The sequence below is a fragment of the Trichosurus vulpecula genome, chromosome 2, assembly GCF_011100635.1.
Source record: "Trichosurus vulpecula isolate mTriVul1 chromosome 2, mTriVul1.pri, whole genome shotgun sequence".
NCBI lineage: Eukaryota > Metazoa > Chordata > Mammalia > Diprotodontia > Phalangeridae > Trichosurus > Trichosurus vulpecula.
The window spans coordinates 405,227,760-405,252,639 of NC_050574.1; the positions used below are offsets into that span (position 1 = coordinate 405,227,760).

The 24,880-nt window shown below is 34.3% G+C and overlaps 1 protein-coding gene and 1 non-coding gene across 2 annotated transcripts; both read right to left on the reverse strand.

Annotated features, from left to right (window-relative positions):
• Positions 1-1,169: 1,169 nt before the first annotated feature.
• Positions 1,170-1,690, reverse strand: LOC118838654 (60S ribosomal protein L27a-like). Its single transcript, XM_036746001.1, has one exon. It carries the CDS (start codon positions 1,660-1,662, stop codon positions 1,216-1,218), a length of 447 nt encoding a protein of 148 aa, XP_036601896.1. The 5' UTR covers positions 1,663-1,690; the 3' UTR covers positions 1,170-1,215.
• A 4,667-nt stretch (positions 1,691-6,357) lies between these two features.
• Positions 6,358-6,486, reverse strand: LOC118840589. The gene has a single exon (XR_005009764.1). It is a non-coding gene; the product is annotated as a U6atac minor spliceosomal RNA (small nuclear RNA).
• Positions 6,487-24,880: the final 18,394 nt, after the last annotated feature.

Here is a 24,880-nt window from a genome sequence, read left to right on the forward strand (position 1 = left end):
ATTTTTGGTTCCTCTCTTCGCTTTGACCACCTCACCCCTTTTTAATGCTCATTCTCAATCACCTTTTGGAAGCTTTTCACTTTTTTTTTACCCTCCCCTCCTTCTCACCTTCTCTCTTAGCTTCTGTGATAATACTGCCTCTTGGATCTCCTGCTACCTGACTGAACATTCCTTCTTATCAGTGTCTTTGCTGGTTCATCTTCCTCCTCCTGATCTAGAAATTTCAATAATTCCCAATGTTTTGTCTTATATCCATTTTTCTTCTTTCCCTATTGCACTTATATCTACTCCCATGGTTTCAATTTAGATATCTGTGGAGATGAATTCCAGATCTATAAGTCCAACCTCAATTTCTCTTGCGAATTCCACAATTCCTTCTGACTATTAGGTATCTCCAAATGCATGTCTCAAACTCAATACATCCAAAAATGAACTCATTAGCCTCCTTAATGCTTACTCTTCCACTCATATTTCCCATTTTTTGTTAGATGGCATAGCATCTTCTTATTCACCTCATCAGGAAACCTAATCTTTGATTCAGCTTCATCTGCCATATGAATTCTGTTGCCAAATAATCTAGATTCTTCCTTCAAAATGTAGTATTTCTACTCCCACAGCTAATACCTATTTAAAGTATTCATTACCTCTCATCTTACAATCACGATGACCAACTAACTGATATCCATGATTCAATACATCTTCAATGCTTTCTCTATAAAACAGTCAAAATAATTCTCCTAAATTATAGTTCAAATAATGGGATTCATAAACTTTAAATCAGTCACTGGCTCGTAAATGCTTCCCACATAGCATTATAGATAACTATGAAATTCATAAATAGGGATTCAACCCATCTTTCCTCCTTTACTTCATTATACTCCTTCGCATACACCTGGCACTGAAAACAAACTAGAATACTAGATCTTATTTGATCTCTTCTTGTCTTTCCTCACTACCATGACTTCAAATAAACTGTTGCCCAAGCCAAAGATACATATTACCTTTTTCAAGAACCAGATCAGATGCTGCTTTTTCCATGTACTCTTCACAAATTCCAAACAACAATTCATTTTACTGATAAAACTTTGTCTAAAGACTTCCTTGACAATTCCTTATTCCTGTTTATATTTGACAATGCATTATTTTTAGATTTATCATATCTTTTTTTTTTTTGTTTTTAATAAAGAATTTGTTTTATTTGATAACATTAGATTTTTATGCCACAAGGACACAGGCTCCACCAACACCCTTGATTTTTTCCTCTGCTCTTCTGCTGAAGAACTTTGCCTTCACGATGACTGGCTGCTTGGGGAGTTTCCCTTTTCCTAGAACTTTGTAATAGCCCGACCGTACAACATCAATGATAGGGGCAAGCCCCTCCTTGTTTTTGGCAGCATTAATCCTGGTCTGCTCACTGACTAGCGTCCACAGCTTATCAAGGTTGACAGTTGGGCAGTAGCTCTGGTTCTTCTTCAAGTGGTAATGCCTCATACCCACTTTCCCGAAGTAACCTGGATGATATTTGTCGAAGTTGATTCGGTGATGGTGCAGCCCTCCTGCATTCCCGCGGCCTCTGGGGTGCTTCCGGTGCTTGCCGATGCGCCCGTGGCAGTGGCTGACGTGCCCGCGGAGCTTCCGCGTCTTCCTTAGTCGGGAAGGCATGCTGGAGGCCGCCGCAAAAGAGAAAAGGAAGCTCTATCATATCTTTTAATATATAAGTTCCTTAAGGTCAATGACTGCACAGTTTTTACTTTCCAACTTCCCACCCAATATCTAGCTCAGTGCAATGTTCAAAGAAGGTCTTTATAAGATGTTTCTTGAGTTATGTAACAATAATTCAAATTGAATTAAAACATGGGACCATAAATTAGATTTAGAGCTTAAAGGATCCTTAAAGGACACCTATTATGATTTCTTTGTCTTCATCTTTCGGATAATGTGTTGAGGTACAGAGAGGTTGTAACTTGTCCAAGGTAGCATGTGTACTACGTACGAGAGGTAAGATTCAAACTCAAGTACTTTGTATCTAAATCTAGCACCCTTTTCAAGGATTGCAAATGCTTTATTCACCTAGGATCAGAAGGATGAAAGAATCTAAACTTAGAAGGCACCACAGAATTAATTCAGTCCAACATGAGCACAAACAATTCCTGCAGCATCCCCAGTGATTAGTGTCTGTACAAAGATCTTCAAGTGAAGGAAACCTATGTAATTGCAATACAATAATCTTACTTTTAGACAATGTTGATTATCCAGAACTTTATTCCTTATATAGAACCTAAAGCAATTGCATCAAAACTCCCACCCATTACTCAGAGTTTTGCCCATTTATGTCAAGCAGGAAAGTTTAAAATCTATGCAGAAAGCAATTTTCATGTCCCCCATAATTCTTCTTTTATCTTGGTTAAACACCAACCATTCTGATAATCCATTATCCATTCTCATATAGTTGGTTTCCATTCCTTTCAACATCCTGGTTGTTATTTTCTGGATGTGTTTCTTCTTTTCTAAATTTGTCCTAAAGTATTGCACCCAAAACTTAAAACAATGCTCCAGATTTAGTCTGATCAATAAAAGTTGCTCCTAGTCTCTCCTCTCTCCTATCCACTATCTAAAAGCTTGACAATATAATATTACAGATTTAGGAAGATGTTATTCAGTTTTTACCATATCTAGTATTGATTAATTTTCTGAAAGTGTTTATTATATATATATATATACACACATAATACATGTATATACACATATACATGTATATGTGTATGATGTAGGCATAGGTGTGTACATATGTATGTACCTATGTGTATATACACATATGCATGTATATACATATATACACACATATATGCATATGTGTGTGTATATATGTATATGTATATGATGTACGCAGTCCACAAGTTTTGCCCTCTCAAGTCATATCATCATGTGTGAGATAAGGAGTGGTCTATTGTTCCCAAGAATATGGTCCAAAACCCTGTGAGGCAATATTGCCTTACTATTTTAAGAGTTGTGACTATATATATATCTGAATATGCTCAGAATCTGATTCAAAGTTGTGGGATACCTTGTCCATCAATCCCTGCTCTCTTATTTTCATTCATATCAGCTTTATCTTTCTGATATCTTACCCTAATCTTTCATATTTTTCCATGAGGCCCTCTGGAGCTACTTTTTATTGTTAACAAACTGTCATTCTTATACCTGTGCTGCTCCCTTAAATTTGCTCTGTATACTTTAGTGCACTTCCTTATATTAAATATGCCATTTCCTTCCAAGATACCATTGTAGAATTTCTCACCTTGGGACAGGCAAAGGAATGTGTTCTCTAACACATAGGTTGGGCAGAAAATTTCAAGGCACATAAGTTGACTGATTCGACAACAACTAAATGATAAAGATGCCCACCCCACAGATGTCAGGTACCCTCAACACAATAAATAAAACTCCTAACATAGGCAGAGCTCTATATTCAATTTTCCCTTTTTTCCCTCTCCTCAAATATTGGAGGTGAATACTAAGAAGAAATTGACTGCCTTATTAAGCTTCATTTGAATTCTCTTTATTAGATTAACCTTTCTCCATTGTTGGTTTTAAATAAAGATTGTGCTACACAGTATGGACAAATAGTAACAAAAGTAATTATAGCCATACTTAGCACATTTTCTTGAATTGGTAGAAGTTACATTAAACATCTTAGAATATGTTTTAGGAGCTTTCTTAGAGTAGAAGCTACCTCATCAGAATATAGCAAAGAAGAGAGAATTTTCATTGTTAAGGTTTGTAAAATTAATAGCCAAATTATTATAATGCCTATGGAATTATAACCAACTCTTGCCTTTAAGAGTCTTAAAAAGTTATTCTCATTTACCCTGGAAAAGTAATTCAAGTATCTTACCTGGCAGGAAGAAATAAAATTCTGAGATGAGTCCTTCTGACCCTAGACTTTTTCCACATGATGTACTATTTATTCTCTTTGTAAACACCTCTAAAAACCTGGTCAATTTACACTCAATGAAGTTTCTAGCATGTGGTTAAGAAGATGAGGACTCTGCAGGAAGTGAGTCAGTTTCTCCTCATTCTATGTGTGGTGATTAGATAGATAGAAAGACAGACAGACAGAAAGACAGACAGACAGACAGATAGATAGATATTTTTAAAGGCTTGTGAGGCTATTAATTACTTTTTTCATAGATTACATTATTGCTATTGGAGTTTTTCTTTACCATGAAATATCCTTACTTTCTCTCTAATTTTGTTTTTAGATAGACTATAAGCTCTGTCCAGTAAGGGATATGACAGTATTTCCCTTTCCAAAATGAGGATTCATGATGAAAGTCTTTTGTAAGTATTATGCAGAGCTCAGCGGCTTGTAAATTCAGCTTACAATCCTAAGCAGGATAGAGAGGCAGAGGATATGTTCATATAATATAACCCTAAGGAATAAAGAAGGATTGATATGCTCAGATCATATCCCAGCCCCTCCTTCTTCTTATGCTGTTATAATGAGCAAATCTTTTTTCTATTATTTCAAGTAGCTTTTTACTTGATTCTCTAAGTAAATCATCATATCATCTGCAAAGAGTGATGACTTGGTTTCTTCTTGGCCTATCGCAATTCCTTCAATTTCTTTTTCTTCTCTTATTTCTAAAGCTAGAATTTCTAGTACCAAATTTAATAATAGGGGTGATAATAGTCATCCTTGTTTCACTCCTGATCTTATTAAGAATGCATCTAGCTTATCTCCATTATGTATGATGCTTGCTGATGGTTTTAGGTAGATGCTACTTATCATTTTAAGGAAGACTCCATTTATTCCTATGCTTTCTAGAGTTTTTCATAGGAGCGTATGTTGTATTTTATCAAAGGCTTTTTCTGCATCTATTGAGACGATCATATGGTTTCAAATAGTCTATAAAGTATAGGAATACTCTGTAAAGTATATTCACATGTAAAACCTTCTGACCCTGGCAATTTTTTCCTAGGAAGTTCATTGATGGTTCGCTCAGCTTCTTTTTATGAGATGGAGTTATTTAGGTATTTTACATTCTCTTCTTTCAACCTGGGCAATTTATATTTTTGTAAATATTCATCCATTTCCCTAAGGTTGTCAAATTTGTGGGCATACAATTGGGCAAAATAATTCCTAACTATTGTTTTAATTTCCTCTTCATTGGGGGTGAATTCACCCTTTTCATTTTTGATACTGTAATTTGGTTTTCTTCTTTCTTTTTTTAAATGAAATTGACCAAAGGCTTATCAATTTTTTTTGGCTTTTTCATAAAATCAGGTCTTAGTTTTATTTATTAATTTAATAGTTTTCTTGATTTCAATTTTATTAATTTCTTTTGATTTTCAGTATTTGTAACTTGGTATTTAATTGGGGATTTTCTATTTGTTCTTTTTCTAGCTTTTTCAATTGCATGACCAATTCGTTGATCTCCTTTTTCTCTATTTTATTCATGTAAACATTTAGAGATATAAAACTTCCCCTAAGAACTGCTTTTGCTGCACCCCATAAGTTTTGATATGTTGTCTTATTATTGTTATTCTCTTGAATGAAGTTATTAATTTTTTCTACGATTTTTTCTTTGGCCCCTTCATTCTTTAGGATTAGATTATTTCGTTTCCAATTAATTTTTAGTTTATTTTTCCGTAGACCTTTATTACAAATTATTTTTATTACATTATGATCTGAAAAGGATACATTGACTACATCTGCCTTTCTGCACTGGATTGTGAGGTTTTTATGCCCTAGTATATGGTCAATTTTTGAGTATGTGCCATGTACTGCTAAGAAAAAAAGTATATTCCTTTTTATCCCTATTCAGTTTTTTCCAGAAGTCTATCATATCTGCCTTTTCTAAAATTCTATTCACCTCCTTAGACACTTTATTATTTATTTTGAGGTTAGATTTATCAAGTGCAGAGAGGGGGAGGTTGAGTTCCCCCATTACTATAGTTTTGCTGTCTATTTCTTCCTGTAACTCCCTTAACTTCTCCTCTAAGAATTTGCCTGCTATACCACTCGGGGCATATATGTTAAATAATGATATTGCGTCATTGTCTATGGTGCCTTTTAGCAGGATATAGGGTCCTTCCTTATCTCTTTTAATTAGATCTATCTTTGCTTTTGCTTTGTCTGAAATTGGGATTGCTACCCCTCCTTGCTTTTTTTTTTTGCTTTAGCTGAAACACAGTATTTTCTATTCCATCCTTTTACCTTTACCCTGTGTGTATCCCCCTGTTTCAAATGTGTTTTTGATAAAAACATATTGTAGGATTATGGTTTTTAATCCATTCTGCTCTCTGCTTCCTTTTTATGGGAAAGTTAATCCCATTTACATTTACAGTTATGAAAAAAAAACTTGGTTAGATGCCAAAGAGTAGGTTGCAATGGCTTAACTGTATACATGTGTTATAAAGCCATTAGGACCTCTTTCATCCTTATCAAGGGGAGTGCTAACCTTCTCTCCTTTCATACAACACAAATTGTTTCTTAAATGTTTGGTAGAATTCATTTGTAAATCCACCTGGCCTGGAGATTGTTTTCTTAGGGAGTTCATTGATAGCTTGTTCAATTTCTTTTTCTGAAATGGATTTATTTAAGTATTTCATTTCCTCTTTGTTTAAACTGGGCAATTTATTATTTGTTTGTAAAGATCCCTTTCACTTACATTGTCAGATTTATTAGCATACATTTGGGCAAAATAGTTCCTCATTATTGTTTTAATTTCCTCTTTATGGGAGCTGAATTCACCTTTTTCATTTTTGATACTGATAATTTAGTTGTCATTTTTCTTTTTTTAAAAAAAATCAAATTAAGCAAAGGTTTATCTATTTTACAGGTTTTCTCATAAAACCAACTGTTAGTTAAATTGATTAGTTCAATATTTTTCTTAATTTCAATTTTATTATTCTCTCCTTTTGTTTTCAGAATTTCTAATTTGGTATTCAATTGGGGATTTTTAATTTGTTCTTTTTCTAGCTTTTTTTTTCGGTTTTTGTTGCATGCCCAATTCATTGATCTCCCTTTTTCTATATTTTATTCATGTAAGCTCTGAGAGAAATAAAATTTCCCCTTAGAACTGCTTTGAACTGCACCACATGAGTTCTAATATGTTGTCTAATTATTGTAATTCTCTTGGATGAATTTATTGATTGGTTGTTATGATTTGTTGTTTGACCCACTTATTTTTAGGATTAGATTATGTAGTTTCAATTTAATTTTTAGTCTATCTTTTAGTGGCCCTTTATTACATGTAAATTTTATTTCATCAAGATCTGCAAAAGATGCATTTAATATTTCTGTCTGTCTGCATTTGATTGTGAGGTTTTAATGCCTAATACATAGTCATTTTTTTGTGTGTATGTGCCATGCACTGGCAAGTAAAGGATATATTCCTTTCTATCCCTATTCACTTTTCTCCAGAGGTCTATTATCTCTCTAACTTTTCTAAAATTCTATTCACTCAACTTCTTTCTTGTTTATTTTGTGGTTATATTTGTCTAGTTCTGAGAGGGGGAGGTTGAGGTTTTGCTGTCTATTTCTTCCTGCAATATATGTAACATACGTCAGTTCTCCTCTGAGAATTTGGATGCTATTCCAGTTGGTGGATAAATATTTAGTATCAATATTGCTTCATTCTCTATGGTACTTTTAGCAGGATGTTGTTTCCTTCCTTATCTCTTTCAATTAAATCTATTTTTTTTGTTTTTGCTATGTCTGAGATCAAGATTACTATACTTCCTTTTTTTGTACTTAAATTGAAGCATAATATATTTTTCTCCAGCCCTTTATCTTTACCCTGTGTGTATCTCTCTGCTTCAAATGTGGTTCTCATGAACAATATGTTGCAGGATTCTGGTTTTTAATCCACTCTGCTATCCACATCCATTTTATGGGAGAGTTCATTTCATTCACATCCACAGTTATGATTACTAATTGTGTCTTTCTCTCCACCCCCGCCCCCCACTGAGTATGCTTTTCTGTCTCCTTTCTCTCTTTTCTTCCTCATAACAGTTTTGCTTCTGACCACTGCCTCCCTTACTCTGCTTCCCCTTCTAACCACTGCCTTCCCTTTTCTTTCCCCTTTCCTCTCCTATTCCCTATGGGGTAAGATAGATTTCTACATACAATTGAGTGCATATGTTATTCTCTTTTCGAACTGAATCAGATGAAAGATTCAACCAATGCTCACCTCCTTCCTTTCTTTCCCTCTACTGTAATTGGTCTTTCCACTTCTTCATATGATGTAATTTACCCTTTTCTACCTCCTCTTTTCTTTTCCCCCCAGTACAATCCTCTTTTTCCCACCTCTTATTTAATTATTTTTTCTTATCATCACATCAAAATAAACTTATACCCGCACCTTTCATCTGTGTATACCCCTCTAAATGTCATAATAAAGATATTGTTCTCAAGAGTTAGCAATATCATCTTCCCATTTACAGATGTAAACACTTTAACCTTATTGAATAATATTTTTTTCCTTTCCTGTTTACTTTTTAAGATTTTCTTGAGTCTTATATTTGAAGATTAAATTTTCTGCTCAGTTCTGGTTTTTTTAATCAGGCAAGTTTGGAATTTCCCTATTTCATTGAAAGTCCATCTCCTCTCCTGAAGGATTATGCTCAGTTTTGCTGGGTAGTTGATTCTTGGTTGTATGTTATGTGTAATAAACATATGCATGCATATGTACATTTCATGTGTGTGTATATATAATTATACATACATACATACATACATGTATGTATGTATGTCCCATCATTTGGTCATGTCTTACTCTTCATGACCACATGCACCATATTGTCCATAGGGTTTTCTTGACAAAGATACTGAAATCATTTATCATTTCTTTCTCCGATGAATTAAGACTGCTCATATGAAGGATGAGGAAATTGAGGCAAAGAGGTTTAAGTAACTTGCCTAGGGCCACACAGTTAGAGGCCTAGCACTCTATCCACTGAGCAACCTGGCTGCCTTCAGTATGTATACAAATACATGTATAAATCATTCTCCTGGTTTTGTTTACTTCATTTTGCACCAGTTCATTCAAGTCTTCCCAGGTTTCTCTTTTTTCCATACTAATTTATGACATTAAATGTGACATTAGACTGTGATTCTTGTGTATTTCTGGAGGGAAGATCTGGAGAGGTCCTGATTCTGCTTTTTTGAGATTTTTTTTATGTTTATTCCAGGACCTCAAGTACAGCTCATACTTGGGACCTGTAAACTGGGCCCTTACAAAGTGGTCTGATTTGATCCTAGACAAAGTTTTGTTGCTCACCCCTTTGTCTGAATTCTTCAAGTTTATGACCTGAGTTTAGGTCTGAACAACAATTGTCACCCTTGTTGATTGATTTTTTAATACAACAAAGGATAGCATTTTGTCTTTTCACAAGTAACTGAAATGTGTAGATATATAAAATCTCATAATACAAATTGTGCAAAATGAGCAATATGGAAACATTTTACATGATTGCACATGTATAACCTATAAGGCATTGCTTATCATCTGAGGGAGACAGGTAGGGATGGAATTTGGAACTCGAAAGTTTTAAAAAATGATAAAAATTGTTTTAACATACAATTGGAGAAAAACAAAATATTAAATTATATCTATCTATATCTATATCAAAAAAGCAAATGATGTCCCAATGGGATTTTCCAAAATGTTGTCTCTCATTGTTAAACAAAATTAATTTGATTTTCTGCAAAAAAAAAAAACATAAAAGAAATGACCCAATTTAATGGCCCTGTGATAATAAATATGAGGAAAGGCACAAAAAATAGAGATGCTTGCTCAGTAAATGTATTTGACATTACAATATGGGGATTCCAATAGCACAGAATAAGGAAAAAAAGAAAAAGAAAGATTTTCTGTGGCTGATAAGGTACTCCAGATCTCCTTATTAGCAGAGGACATTAGGGTGACTGAATCAAACTCCAGACTATTGCAGAGCTTCTTGTAGGAGATCCATTATCATTAAAGGGGATTTGGCCCGTGTATTCACCGAAAATTCAAGTAGAGAAAGAATATCTATTTTTTCAGATTTAATATGCATTTGGGTGGACATCTTGCCCATCAGTTTGTATATGTAGGACAGTCAGTAGAAGTAGGCATATTTGAACAAAAAATGAAAAGTGTTTTAGTAACCTCAAGCTTTCCATAAAAAAGCATATTGGAACAATTTATCTTCTTTAATACATCAAAAAAAATGATTTTGAAAGGAATATAAGCCTCTTCTCTATAATCTTTATGTGTTAAGTATACACTGTGTCAAAAAAAGGTACCCAGAGCCTTTTTGTTTTTATTGTTTTATCCTGACACCTTCCTCACATTTATTCCCAGAGATTGAAGAAGATATTAATTCATAAATGTTTGTATTTTGCAACATATATAAGTGTTAAATATTCAGATATTGTTTTTAAACAGGTTACTTGTTTAAAAAAAACCAAATGTTGAATATCATCACAACTATTTAATTTGCTGAGTAATTATATTTAAATTATTTCAAGAAATAAAATATCATACCTGTTCAGCATTTCACTTTTCTCAATGAGGACTCTTTGTCCTTCCATTCTCATGTGTATTTTAAATAATATGGTCATAATTAATATGTATTCTATTGTTCTGTTTCTGTTTATTTCTGCTTTTGATTATTTAGTTAAGATCATTCCAGATTATCTCTATTTTATTCATTTCTGCTGTAATTTAGAGGGAGCTGGTGGTGCACTTGATATAACTGCTGGGCCAAGAGTCAGAAAAACTTAATTTCAAACTATCAATAACTTAGCTCTTTTCAGAAAAACAGTGATTCAAGACAATTCCAAAGGACTCATGATGAAAAATGCTATTTGCCTCCATAGAAAGAAAAGATGGTATTTTAATACAGAGTGAAACACACTATTTTTCATTCACTTTCTTTCATTTTTGGTGTAAATTTTCTTCCACAAAATGACTAATATGGAAATATGTTTTACATGATTACACATGTATAACCTATATCAGATTATTTACCATCCTAGGGATGGGGAGAAGAGGGAGGGAATGATAGAATTTGGAATTCATAACTTTTACAAAAGAATGTTAAAATTTGTTTTTACAGGTAATTGGGGAAAATATAAAATATTATTAAAAAAAGAAAACTTGATTTCAAATGTAACTTCACACAATTACTGGCTATGTGTGCCTGGGCAAATACCTTATCTTCTTTTTACCTCATTTTTCTCAACTGTACAATGGAGATAGTAGTAGCATTTATCTCATATAATTATTGAGGGGGAAACATGAGATAACATTTATAAAGCAAAGAAAAGCACTTAACTCAATGCCTAGTACGTAGTAGGTGCTATATAAATGTGTTTGTTCCCTTCCCTTCCCCTCTCTTTATTATGGTATTCAGTTATATCTATGTATAATAATTTACTTAAACTTGTCTCTACTGTTGAACATTTAGGCTATTTCTAAATCTTACAAATGCAAAGTTGCTATGAACATTGTAGTGAATTCTTATTTATTTATTATGATAATACTTTTAAGGTATATTCTCAAGGATATAATTGTTGGGGGAAAGACAGAATTTCGGAGAGAAAATAATTCCAAATTTTCCTTATTAAAGACTTATTTTGTCTTATACAGTGCCTTATCATCTATGAAGGACTTTATTTCTTATGTTTTATGAAGATTCAGCCTTAAATAGTCATAGAACCACTGGGGAAAAATCCTATTAGTGCCTCTGAAAGTTTCACCATAACTAATGAAGATTGAATCAGTGTATCATGGAACCATATATTAACAAGGTTACTCCTCCCCAAAAGCACCTAAGATTTATGAGATTGCTAGCTGCAGAATTTGTGTAGGTGTTTCACTTCAAAACTGAAAATTCAAAGCAATTTTTCTTCTATTAATTGAATGTCAGATTATTTTTTTTTAAAAAAAGGAATCATTCTGCCTATCACAATTCATTGATATTCTACAAAGTAACAGAAACAACTTGGTGAGAATTCAGTGTATCTTAACCCACAGAGAAGGAGTTACCGTATGGTGATTTGCTTATATCAGCAATGAGGAAAGCATATAATTGCTTCAAATCAATAGCTTTCCATTTGCATCTGACAAATGATGATTGGCAGCTCCAAGTCTGATATTAACAATTTGATTTGTGTGCCATGCCTTGCACATAGTAGACACTCAATTAAAGCTTGTTGAATTGAAGGGAACTTGTAAAATCAGCTTTTAGAGTGGAGAAATAAAACAAGTTTTATGATAATTTAAGACTTAAATTTTATTAAATCAGATATTTCAGACAAAACTATTTATTATTATTCATAGAAAGAAAGATGCCTGACATTCAGGTAATTATTTCAATTTTCTTCCTAGCTTTGAGAGCATAGATATAAGAAAAAAAAGTTTAAATAGAAAGAATTAATACAGTATTTCTAGGATCAGAGGGAATAAAGATATTATGAAACTACAGAATTTGATAGTAAGCAATAAAAATCAACATTAAAAATGTAATTTATCTCACACATTAGCCTAATTTCACAATCATCAAATTTACCTTTCTATTGTTATGTTGCTATATTATGACATGTTCCTTGAGTGTCTAGGGAGAAACACAAACTGACATAAAAAGACAAAGGAAGTAACTCTTATAAGAAAGAACATAAAACTAAGTACCCCCAGAGGATTTAGTTGTGTCTCCTGGTGATGACCCATCTATTCAATGGCTCTTTCTTAGAGTGAGTCTCTGATGGTGCTCAAACATGCCTAAAATATGACAATGAAACAAAGATAGCTAAGTCAACAATACCATTATGTAAAATAGCCCTTTGAAGAGCACAGCCAGTATCTCTTGCCAAAAAGATAATGCTAAGTGAAAAAATGTATTCCTAATAGCATAGCAAATAATGTTTATTAATTTATTTTGTGTATAGTTTTTTGTTACCATGGTAGTAGACACAGTAATAACAAGTATCATAATCATAGCTATAGTTAGAGAAAAGGAGGCCCAGAGAGCTCTTTAATATCAATTTATAGCTTTTATAAATCTGACAAACTTAAGAATTTAACATGTTCAATGCTTTCTTTAGGGGCCTTAATAATACTTGCCCATGTTTCCTCCAAAGCCAATTCTATATCTTATGGAGAAGTTAAATAGTCTCTCCCAAGAGCTTTTTATTTTTATTTTTTTTTCTATTGTGAAGGATTCTTTAAGGAAAAATAAAATTATTTTGAAGATAAGTTTCTGAAGATATCTTAAGTATCTAGATATTGAAGAAAACATTAAAACTATATTATATTCATAGTACTTTTCACTTTATGTGTCTAGACAAATATGTATGCATTTATGTATTAGGTAGGTAGATAGATAATTTGATGGATGGATGGATGGATGGATGGATGGATAGATAGATAAACCCTTATTCACAAAATGGACATATGTAGAATTACACTATAATGATAGAATTAAATATTTATAATATTTAATTAGTTTTTTTTCTGTGTCAATACAAATGACTTAAGAACAATACCTAATGTATTCGGTTAGTAGAAGACCTTGTCATTTTAATTGTCCAATCTGAGAAAAGAATGAAAAAAAGAAAAAAGACATAGTCGATATTTCTGATATGTGATGTGTCCTGTTTTATCAGGTTATTGTGAGATGGAAATAACCATGCATTTTTAAAGACCATGCCAGAACAATGTTAGTATTATTAAGTTCTGTCTACTAACTCTAAAAGACCTTACATACTTGTATGACATTGGACTGTGTCGTCTACTCAATTAATACTCTACCTAAATATAAACAGACTTATTAAAAGAAGATGCAACACTATTTGATTGTTGTTGCTATTATTTTTGTACTTGTTATTTTTAGCAATGTTAAGCCCTTATACACTTGTATGTAGAAAATTCAAAGCCACATAGACCTCTTTCACTTTTGCAATTACAATAATAAATTGCCAGAAAAGAGGGCAAAAGGTCCTACTGATCACAAAGCTCTCAGACTACCTACAAATATTGATTCCATGGTTTTATGTGCAACCTATGTCCAAGGACTAGCACATAATATTGTATGGGAAGAAATAAATCACATTTATATTGATATTCTGGCTATATATCAAACAAAAAATCTGTTAGGTTGCAGTTAAATGGAAAGACAATTAACAGGTCCTCTTTAGAGTGGTGAATAAAAGAGCTGAAATCAGCCTGTATCTAAAGACTACATGAAATAGTATTTAATGGAATCTTTAGCCTTCTCACATTGCAGGGCTCATAACGAGGGTAAACAAATAAACTGCCATGAAGATAATTGAAGATTGTATGTCAACTTCCATTATGGGGGATGAGAAAGTCAATGCTCATTAAAGAGTATCCAACTGTAAGTCAAAGGACACCTTGACACAACATGGCATTGATGCAAAGGTGGGTAATGGGGAAAATTATGTGGGAAAACATTGCTGATAACCAAGAAGTGAAAGAAGACAAAATCCTGTAGACCATTCAGAAGACTCACAACTATACATTAAAGAAATTTCTTTTAAAATGTCTTATTTATTTGTTTGCTTGTTTACTTATTTATCACAATTATTTCCAAATAATCACTCCTCCAAAGAAACCCTCCCTCATAATAAAGTAAAGTATAATTTTAAAAAATCTGACACATTAACAATGTCTTCCTAAGCATGCTTCATTCTGTGCTTACTGTCCTCCAACTTTCTTCCAAAAGGAAGGAGGTGTGTTTAATCATTGGCCCTCCGAAGTCAAGGGTGGAAACAGAACTTACTGGAATTCAAATAACTGACAAATATAATGTCAAATGCTAAAAACTGTTACATTTATATTATTGTGGTCATCATATATATTAGGTTCTTGGTTCTGCTTAATTCATTCTTAATTTCTTTACAAGTCTCAAGACTTTCTGAATTCATATTCATAATTTCATATGGTACAATATTATTACATTATGTAAATGTTCAACTATTTTTTCAACCATTCTTCAGGTGATAGGCACAAGCTCTATTTCCACTTTTTTTGGGCAGATCCCTTTTTCAAGAATAATCCAATGAGGGGAGGTGGAGCCAAGATGGTGGAGAAAAGAGGAACTCAGTGGAGCTCTCCAAAATTCCTATTCAAACAACTCTAAATGCCTCAAGTCAAATTCTAGTTTAGCAGAACCAAGAAAAGGTTGGGTGAAATAATTTTCCAGCCCAAAATGACTTACTAGTTCTACAGAAAAGGTCTGTCTGCCAGGGTGGTGGTGGGTTCCAGAAGCAGAGCATAGGCAGCAAAGGTGTCACACAGAAGGTCTCTACATTGCCTGCAGCAAAAATTCTGGACCTCTCAGCTAATGAAGAGTCTCTGTATCTGTGGGTGTGTGGGGGTGGTTGGAAAACTGGTCAAAAGAAGATTTAAGGACACCCTTTGCTGGTGCTGAGTTCAGGACACTATTGCATTCCCATACACAGTTCTGGGTAATAGTCCCAAGGCCAAAAGGAATGGTAGCATTGCCATCACAGGACAGCAGGGGCCCAGGTCATGGATCCAGGGTTGAGAGCAGGGCTTGTGGTTGCTCACCAGGAGTAGGAACTCTGCTTTCAAATATAAGACAACTTAGGAGGTCTGCAAGAAAAATTGGTGTTATTTGGAGGTTGGTGGACTCTGTACCCCAGAGCACAGCCTTGGCAGCATAGGTCATGCCTTGGGGGCAGTTGCATTGGCAGTAGCAACAGCTTCAGGAGATCTCAGCACACAGACTAGCAATTGCAGTCGCAGGAGAGAGGGGAAGCTATTCACAGTCCCAGGACTAGGAGGACTGCTAGAATTGGTGGCTACAGAAGCACAAGTTCCCTCCCTGAGTAAAGACAAGAGCCCAAGCCAGGAGAGCAGTGACCACGTCTCTCCTTAGAGCATACCACCTGGAAAACATGGAAACCTACAGACACACAGAGCTAGCTCTGAAAACAGCAGCAATAAAGGCCTGAACCTTGGGACAGTGCAACTTTGAACCAGGAAAAGAGCCCAACATTAACATATAGAAGTCAAGAAGTAGGCTGGAAAATGAGCCAAAAAAAAGAACCTGACTATACAAAGTTACTATGATGACAAGCAAAATCAAGCCACAAACTCAGAAGACAACAGAGTCAAAACAGCTACATGTAAAGCTTTGAAAAAAATGTGAAATGGTCAAAGTCCCAAAAGAATTCCAAAAAAAAGAGTTCCAAAAGAATGTTAAAATTCAAATAAAAGAGAGAAGAAAAATTGGGAAAAGAAATGAGAAAATTGGAAGAAAATTATAAAAAGACTCAACAGCTTCATTAGAAAAGGCAGAAAAATACTCAAGAAAATAACACTATAAAAATGGAATTTGCCAAATGGCAAAAAAGAAACACAAAAATCCACTCATGGGAAGAATGCCATAAAAATCAGAATTAGCAAAATGAAAAAAGGGGGGAAATCATTGAAGAAAAGAATTTAAGAAATAAAATTGGCCAAATGGAAAAAGAAGTACAAAAATTCACTGAAGAAAATAACTTTTAAAAAATCAGAATCATGCAAGTAGAAATGAATGACTTCATGAGACACCTAGAAATCATAAAAAAAAATCAAAAGAATGAAAAAGATGAAGAAAATGTGAAGTATGTCATCGAAAAACCACATGTCGGGGATGGAGTCAAGATGGCAGCTGGAAAGCAGGGACTTGGCCACAGGATCCTCCAAACAACTATAATAATGGCTCTGAAGAAATTCTAGAACTGCAGAACCCACAAAATGGCAGAAGGAAGAAGGGCTCCAGCCCAGGACAGTCTGGTTGATCACTGGGTAAGGTCTATCATACTGTGCTGGGAGCGAAGCAGAGCAGAGCACAGTGTGGGCCGCGCCCAGACCAACTAGACTGGAGCCAGGCAGAACAGGCCATAGTGCTGTGAATCAGTGAGCTGTGGCAGTTACCAGACTTTTCAACCCACAAGCACCAAAGACAACAGAGAAGGTTAGTGGGAAAAACTGTGGGGACAGAGTGAAAGGAGTTCACGGTTCAGCCACCACCCCAGGGGCGGTGGAGGTGGTACAGTTCTGAGGCTGGTTAGAGAGCTACAGCTGCAGTTGCTTCTGGCCCCAGGCCCACCTGGTGGGAGGAATGAAGTGGCAGATCAGAGTCAGAGTGCAGAGCCTGCTTAGATCTGAGCCATGATCTGGGTTGGTAATTCTTGGGGGAGGAGGAGCACTGGTGTGGCAGAGCTTGCTGTGTAGAAATAGCTCTGAAAACAATGGCACAGAACCTCAACCTTGGGACAAAGGACTCTATACTCTACAAGCAGTCATACTCCGGCAAAAATCTCAAGGGTAAACTACTTGGCTGGGAACAAGAACAGGCAGTGAAAACAGACTCGGATTCAGTCTCAGACTTTGGAATCTTTCTTTGGTGACAAAGAAGACCAAAACATACAGCAAGAAGAAGTCAACAAAGTCAAAGAGCCTACATCAAAAGCCTCCAAGAAAAACATGAACTGGTCTCAGGCCATGGAAGAGCTCAAAAAGGATTTGGAAGCAAGTTAGAGAAGGAGAGGAAAAACTGGGAAGAGAAATGGGAGTGATGCAAGAAAACCACGAAAAACAAGTCAATGACTTGCTAAAGGACACCCAAAAAATACTGAAGAAAATAACACCTTAAAAAATAGACTAACTCAAATGGCAAAAGAGTTCCAAAAAACCAATGAGGAGAAGAATGCCTTGAAAAGCAGAATTAGACAAATGGAAAAGGAGGTCCAAAAGACCACTGAAGAAAATAGCACTGTAAAAATTAGACTGGAGCAAGTGGAGCTAGTGACTTTATGAGAAACCAAGATATTATTAAAACAGAACCAAAGGAATGGAAAAGTGGAAGACAATGTCAAATATCCCCTTGGAAAAACCAATGACCTGGAGAATAGATCCAGGAGAGACAATTTAAAAATTATTGGACTACCTGACAGCCATGATCAAAAAAAAGCCTAGATATTGTCTTTCAAGAAATTATCAAGGAGTACTGCCCTGATACTGAAGAGCCAGAGGGTAAAATAGAAATTGAAAGAATCCACTGATCACCTCCTGAAAAAGATCCCAAAAAGAAAACTCCTAGGAATATTGTCACGAAATTCCAGAGCAACCAAGGTCAAGGAGAAAATACTGCAAGCAGCCAGAAAGAAACAATTTGAGTATTGTGGAAACACAATCAGGATAACACAAGATCTAGCAGCTTCTATATTAAGGGATCAAAGGGCTTGGAATATGATGTTCCAGAGGTCAAAGGAGCTAGGATCAAAACCAAGAATCACCTACCCAGCAAAACTGAGTATCATGCTCCAAGGGAAAATATGGATTTTCAATAAAATATAGGACTTTCAAGCTTTCTCAGTGAAAAGACCAGAGCTGAATAGAAAATTTGACTTTCAAACACAAGAATCAAGAGAAGCATGAAAAGGTAAACAAGAAAGAGAAATCATAAGGAACTTACTAAGTTGAACTGTTTTGTTTACATTCCTACATGGAAAGATTATGTGTATGATTCATGAGACCTCAGTATTAGTTTAGATGAAGGGAAATTACGTATACCACACACACACACACACACACACACAACACACACACACATATATATATATATATAATATATATATATATACATCTATATAGTGTATGTATATATATATATATATATATATATATATATTATATATATTATATATATATACAGAGAGAGAGAGAGAGAGAGGAGAGAGAGAGAGAGAGAGAGAGAGAGAGACAGGGCACAGGGTGAGTTGAATATGAAGAGATATATAAAAAATAGAATCAAATTAAGGGATGAGAGAGGAATATATTGAGAGGAGAAAGGGAGAGATAGAATGGGGTAAATTATCTTGCATAAAAGTGGCAAGAAAAAGCAGTTCTGTAGGAAGGGAAGAGGGGGCACGTAAGGGTGAATGAGTGAATATTGCTCTCATCAGATTTGATCTGAGGAGGGAATAACATACACACTCAATTGGGCATCTTACCCCACAGGAAAGGGAGAAGGATATAAAAAGGGAGAGACAATAAAAGGGAGGGCAGATGGGGTAGGAAGTAATCAAAAACAAACACTTTCGGAAAGGGACGGGGATTGGATAGGAAGGACCAAAATATAGTTAGTCTTTCACAAAATGAGTATTGTGGAAGGGTTTTGCATAATGATATACATGTGGCCTATGTTGAATTGCTTGGATGGGGAGGGAAGAAGGGAGAGAATTTGGAACTCAAAGTTTTAAAAGCAGATGTTTAAAAAAAAGATTTACATGCAACTAGGAAATAAGACATACAAGCATACAAGCAATGGGGCATAGAAATCTATATTGCCCTACAAGAAAGTAAGGGAAAAAGGGAATGTGGGCAGAGTAGGGGGACAGAAGGGGGGGCTGACTGGGGAATGGCACAATCAGTCCCAAATTAATTACCATTACACCTGAGTGGATTATTGGATTGCTTGGATATCTAGAAACCCAAAGTTCTTTCCCTTTTCAGGGGAATATCATAATGCCATAGTAAAAATTTCAAATCCTAAATGCATGGGGGTACAGTATGCCTTGGAAGCAGACCCAAAAGTAACTGTATGGTCCACCAGAATGAGGAAAGGTAACTGAGAATAACACTCATGATATGCAGTATGTAAATAAATGTGAACCCTCTATGTTTGGAATTAAAAGAATGGTTCATATCCAGCTTTTAACCTGCTTACCTTGAAATCATAGGTAATAGCTCCACCTCTTTGGAAATCAGTTCTCAACTCTAAAATGAAATGGTAAGATGAAATGATTTCTAATATTTTTTCCAACTCTGATTTAATGCTATAACCAGGAAAATAGTTCAACGCCAATGTACTTTGCCAGAATCAATGAAGGATACCACTGCACTATGAAAGTCAAAATCTGCATGATGGTCATCCATTGTACTGACTAAGGTGAAAATATTGGATTGAAGACAGGAGCAAACAAGAACCCAGGGAAAAAATAGACCTTAGAAGAATTAGGATAGTGATAGGAAAACACAAAAGTATCTGGCAAGAAAAAGAACAGCATTCTAATTTGATTAGACATGGGAACATATCCAGAGAAAGAACTCCAGAGTCACAGGTCAGATTTTAACACCCAGAGCAGGCAAACATAATAGGTCAGGATAACAGCTGAGTCAGAAGCAATTAAACCTGACAAAATTTCTGCAGACACCAGAGCCTTTTGATGGCCTTGCTCAGACCTCGAGGCTTTCCCACCCTTAAATTTTTAATGGTTCAGATAGAGGGTTAGTTTCAAAAGAGAGTCAAAAATATCTAGGGTTATAAAGTACAATTTTCTGTAGCCACTTTATCTTTCCCATTGAAACACCATTATACACTATCTTTCTTCTCACAGTAACTCTTCTCCCCTCTTCAAAACCACTAACCCATAATAGTTGCTTTTAATATTTGCCCCTTTTCCTCCCTAGGGAATCATGTTACAATTTATTCAGAGATGGCCTATTTAGCTAGACTGAAGCTGCAAATACTCTCCACCAAGATCCATGATAGTGACCATAATTTGGTAGCATATATGGATTCTTTAAATGAAAATGATTTGGTAGGCAATAGAAAATAAATGTATGAAAAAAGGATAGTGGTTTCCAAATAGGTATGACTGTCATAAAGAAATGGGCTTAGAGCTCTTCTTAATAGTTCCAAAATGAGTAACTAGGAGAAATGTGTGGAGGTTAATGTAATGAAGATTTGGGAGGAAAAGAAGAGAGATTTTCCAAACAATTAGAGTTAAAAATACAATTCAGGTAATATAATTCCTTTCATGCTTCACTGGTCTTTCCCATAAGAACACTTGTAATCTAGTGTTTCAACATTTCCACAGTTCTTTAGCACTAAACATGCATATTACTTTAATGCAATAGAACATAAAATTTTGGTTTAATGCATTGCAGCTATGAACACTGGTTTAACATACAACAGAGCATAACATTAGCTTAACATGCAATGTTAAATAAATGTCAGCTTAAAGCATGATACTTCATAAAAAATTACTTTTACACATAATGGAGTTCTGTTCAGTAAGTCTTACACTAATAGTTACATAGAAATAGCTACAATATGATGATCTGAACCCCTCTGTCTCTTTTTCATGAACCATAACCTATAATTTTATTTTCAGAATAACTTCCTTAATATTCAGAGCAAACCCTCTAATGACTGCATGTAATTCCCACCAAAGGATCCCCCATAAGCCCCAAAGCTGATAGAATAGGGACAAATATTTAGTTCAATGTTCTCTCTATCTGTTGAAATTAAATTTAATTTCTAATTAAGCCAAATCTACCCTTTATCCTCTCTATTGCACTTTGAGAGTTATATGTGTGAACAAAAATAGATTGGTTTATTCTTACAAACTTTCAAAAATATTTGTATGTCAGACTACCTTTTCAAGACATTCTTTTCAATGCATTTATCTTGTCAATTTCCAATACTCATTTTTTTTTAATTTTCAAAGTGGATGTGTCAATATCATTCACTTGAAATTTATAATTGATATATACCTAAGAGGAGCTCCAATGGGCTGTCCACATTTTTCGAATGCAAAACGTGTGCTTGCCATAATGATTTGGCCAAAAAGAAAAGGAGGTGCAAAAGATAACTGAAGAAAATAATTGATTAAAAATTATAATTGGGGAAGTGGATGCCAATGACTGTCTGAAATATCAGGAAGTAGTCAAAATCAAAAGAATGATTGATACTAACTGATAGGGAAGTGGGAGGGGAAAGTAGAAAAAAAAGAAAGGGGGGTTGGATTGAAGGGAGGGCAAAAGGGAAGGCAAAAATAGGAGAAGAAAGGGGAAATAATAGGGAAGGTGCTGATAGAAGGGAGGGATGACTGAATTAGGTGGTGGTCAGAGTCAATACACTGGTAAGGAGGGATAAGGTGAAAGGAGAGAGAAAGGTATAAACAGGGAGAAAATAGGATGGAGGGAAATACACAGTTGGAAATCATAACTATGAATATGAATAAGATGAACCATCTCATAAAAGGGAAGCAGATAGAGTGGATTAAAAACAAAAATCTCACAATACCTTGTTTACAAGAAACACATATGAAGCAGAGATATGAACAGAGTAAAGGTAAAAGGCTGGAGCAGAATATATTATACTTCAGCTGAAGTTAAAAAAACCAGTTGTAGCAATCCTGATCTTAGACAAAGCAATAGCAAAAATAGATTTAATTAAAAGAGATAAGGAAGGGAGGTATATCTTGCTAAAAGGTACCATAGAAAATGAATATCAATACTAAATATATATGCATCAAGTGGTATAGCATCCAAATTCTTAGAGGAGAAGTTAAGTGAGTTATAGGAAGAAACTGACAGCAAAACTATACTGGTGGGGGACCATATCCTCCCCCTCTCAGAACAAGATAAAGCTAACCACAAAATAAACAAAAAAGAAGTTAAGAAGGTGAATAGAATTTTAGGAAACTTAAAGATGATAGACCTCTGGAGAAAATTGAATAGGGATAGAAAGGAATATATCTTTTTCTCAGTGGTATACGGCACATACACAAAAAATGACCATGTATTAGGGTCTAAAAACCTCACAATAAAAATCAAAAAGGCAAAAATATTAAATGCATCCTTTCCAGATCATAAAAATATGTATAGCAAAGAGCCATGGAAAGATAGCCTTAAAACTAATTGGAAATGCAATAATCTAATCCTAAAGAATGAGTGGGTCAAACAAGAAGTTATAGAAACAACCTTTAACTTCACCCAAAAAATGACAATAATGAGACAACATACCAAAACTTATGGGATGCAGCAAAAGCAGTTCTTAGGGGAAGTTTTATATCTGAACGCTTACATGAATAAAATAGAGAAAGAGGAGATCAATGAACCGGGCATGCAACTAAAAAGCTAGAAAAAGAACAAATTAAAAATCTCCTATTAAATACCAAATTATGAATACTGTAAACCAAAGGAGAGATTAACAAAATTGAAATTGAAAACTATTGAATTAATCAATAAAACTAAGAGCTGGTTTTATGAGGAAACCAATAAAATAGATAAATATTTTGTTAAACTGATTAAAAACACAGGAAAACCAAATTTCCAGTATCAGAAAATGAAAAAGAGTAAATTCCCCACCAATGAAGAAAAAAATAAAACAATAATTATGAGCTATTATGGCCAACTGTATGTGAATAAATCTTACAACATAAGTAAAATAGATGAATATTTACAAAAGTACAAATTGCTTAGATTAACAGAAGAGGAAATAAAATACTTAAATAACCACATTTCAGAAAAAGAAGTTGAACAAGCCATCAATGAAATAAGAAAATCAATAAGAAAAAATCTCTAGGGAAGATTGATTTACAAATGAATTCTACCAAATATTTAAAGAACAATTAATTCCAATTCTATATAAACTGTTTTGAAAAAAAATAGTTAAAGAAGTCCTACCAAATTCTTTTTATGACCCAAATACTGTGCTGATACCTAAACCAAAAGAAACCAAAGCAGAGAAAGAAAATTATAGACCAACTTCCTTAATGAATATTGATGTAAAAATTTTTAAATAAAATATCAGCATATTACCACAATTTATCATGAGGAAGATACATTATAACTAGGTGGGATTTATACCAGGAAGGCAGAGCTGGTTTAATATTAGAACTATTAGAATAATTGTATCAATAACAAAACTAACAGAAATAATGTGATTATCTCAAAAGATGCACAAAAGCTTTTCTTATTAAAACTTTTTCTTATTAAAACACTACAAAACATAGGAAAAATGGAGTTTTCTTCATAACAATAAATAGTTTCTATGTAAAACTGTTAGCAAGCATTATATGTTATGGGGATAAGCAAAAAGCCTTCCCAATAAAAGCAGGGGTGAAATGAGGATGCCCATTATCACCACTATTATTCAATATTGTACTAGAAATGTTAGCTTTAGAGATAAAAAAGAAAAAAATCATTAAAACTATTTGGCACTGGCTAAGAAAGACTGTTGGATCAGTCAGATGGATTAGGTACCACAAGACAAGTCATTGACTATAGTAATTTACTGTTTGATAAACCCAAAGACTCCAGCTTCTGGCATAAGAATTCACTGTTTGACAAAATCTACTAGGGAATTTGGAAAATAGTGTGGCAGAAATTAAGCATCGACCAATATCTTACACCATATAGCAAGATAAGATCAAAATAGGTACACAATTTAGACATAAAGGGTGATACTATAAGCAAACTAGGAGATGAAGGGATGGTTTATCTGCCAGATCTATGGAAAAGGGAAGAATTTATGACCAAGCTAGAGATAAAGGGCATTATGAAATGCAAAATGGATAATTATAATCACATTAAATTAAAAAGATTTTTCATAAACAAAGCCAATGAAACAAAGATTAGAAGGGAAACAGAAAGCTGGGAAACAATTTTTGCATCCACTGCTTCTGATAAAGGCTTGATTTCTCAAATATATAGAGAACGGAATCAAATTTATAAAAATACAAGTCATCATCCAATTGATAAACAGTCAAAAGATACAAACAGGAAGTCTTCAGATGATGGATTAAAGCTATCTATGGTCATATGAAAAGATGCTCTAAGTCACTATTGATTTAAGAAATGCGAATCAAAACAACTCTGAGATACCACATCACAAGTATCAGATTGGATCACGTGACAAAATAGGAAAATGATAAATGTTGGAGATGTTGAAAAATTGGAACATGAATGCATGGTTGGTAGAATTGTGAATTGATCCCACCATTCTGGAGAGGAATTTAGGACCATGCCCAGAGGGCTACCAAACTTGCATACCCTTTGAT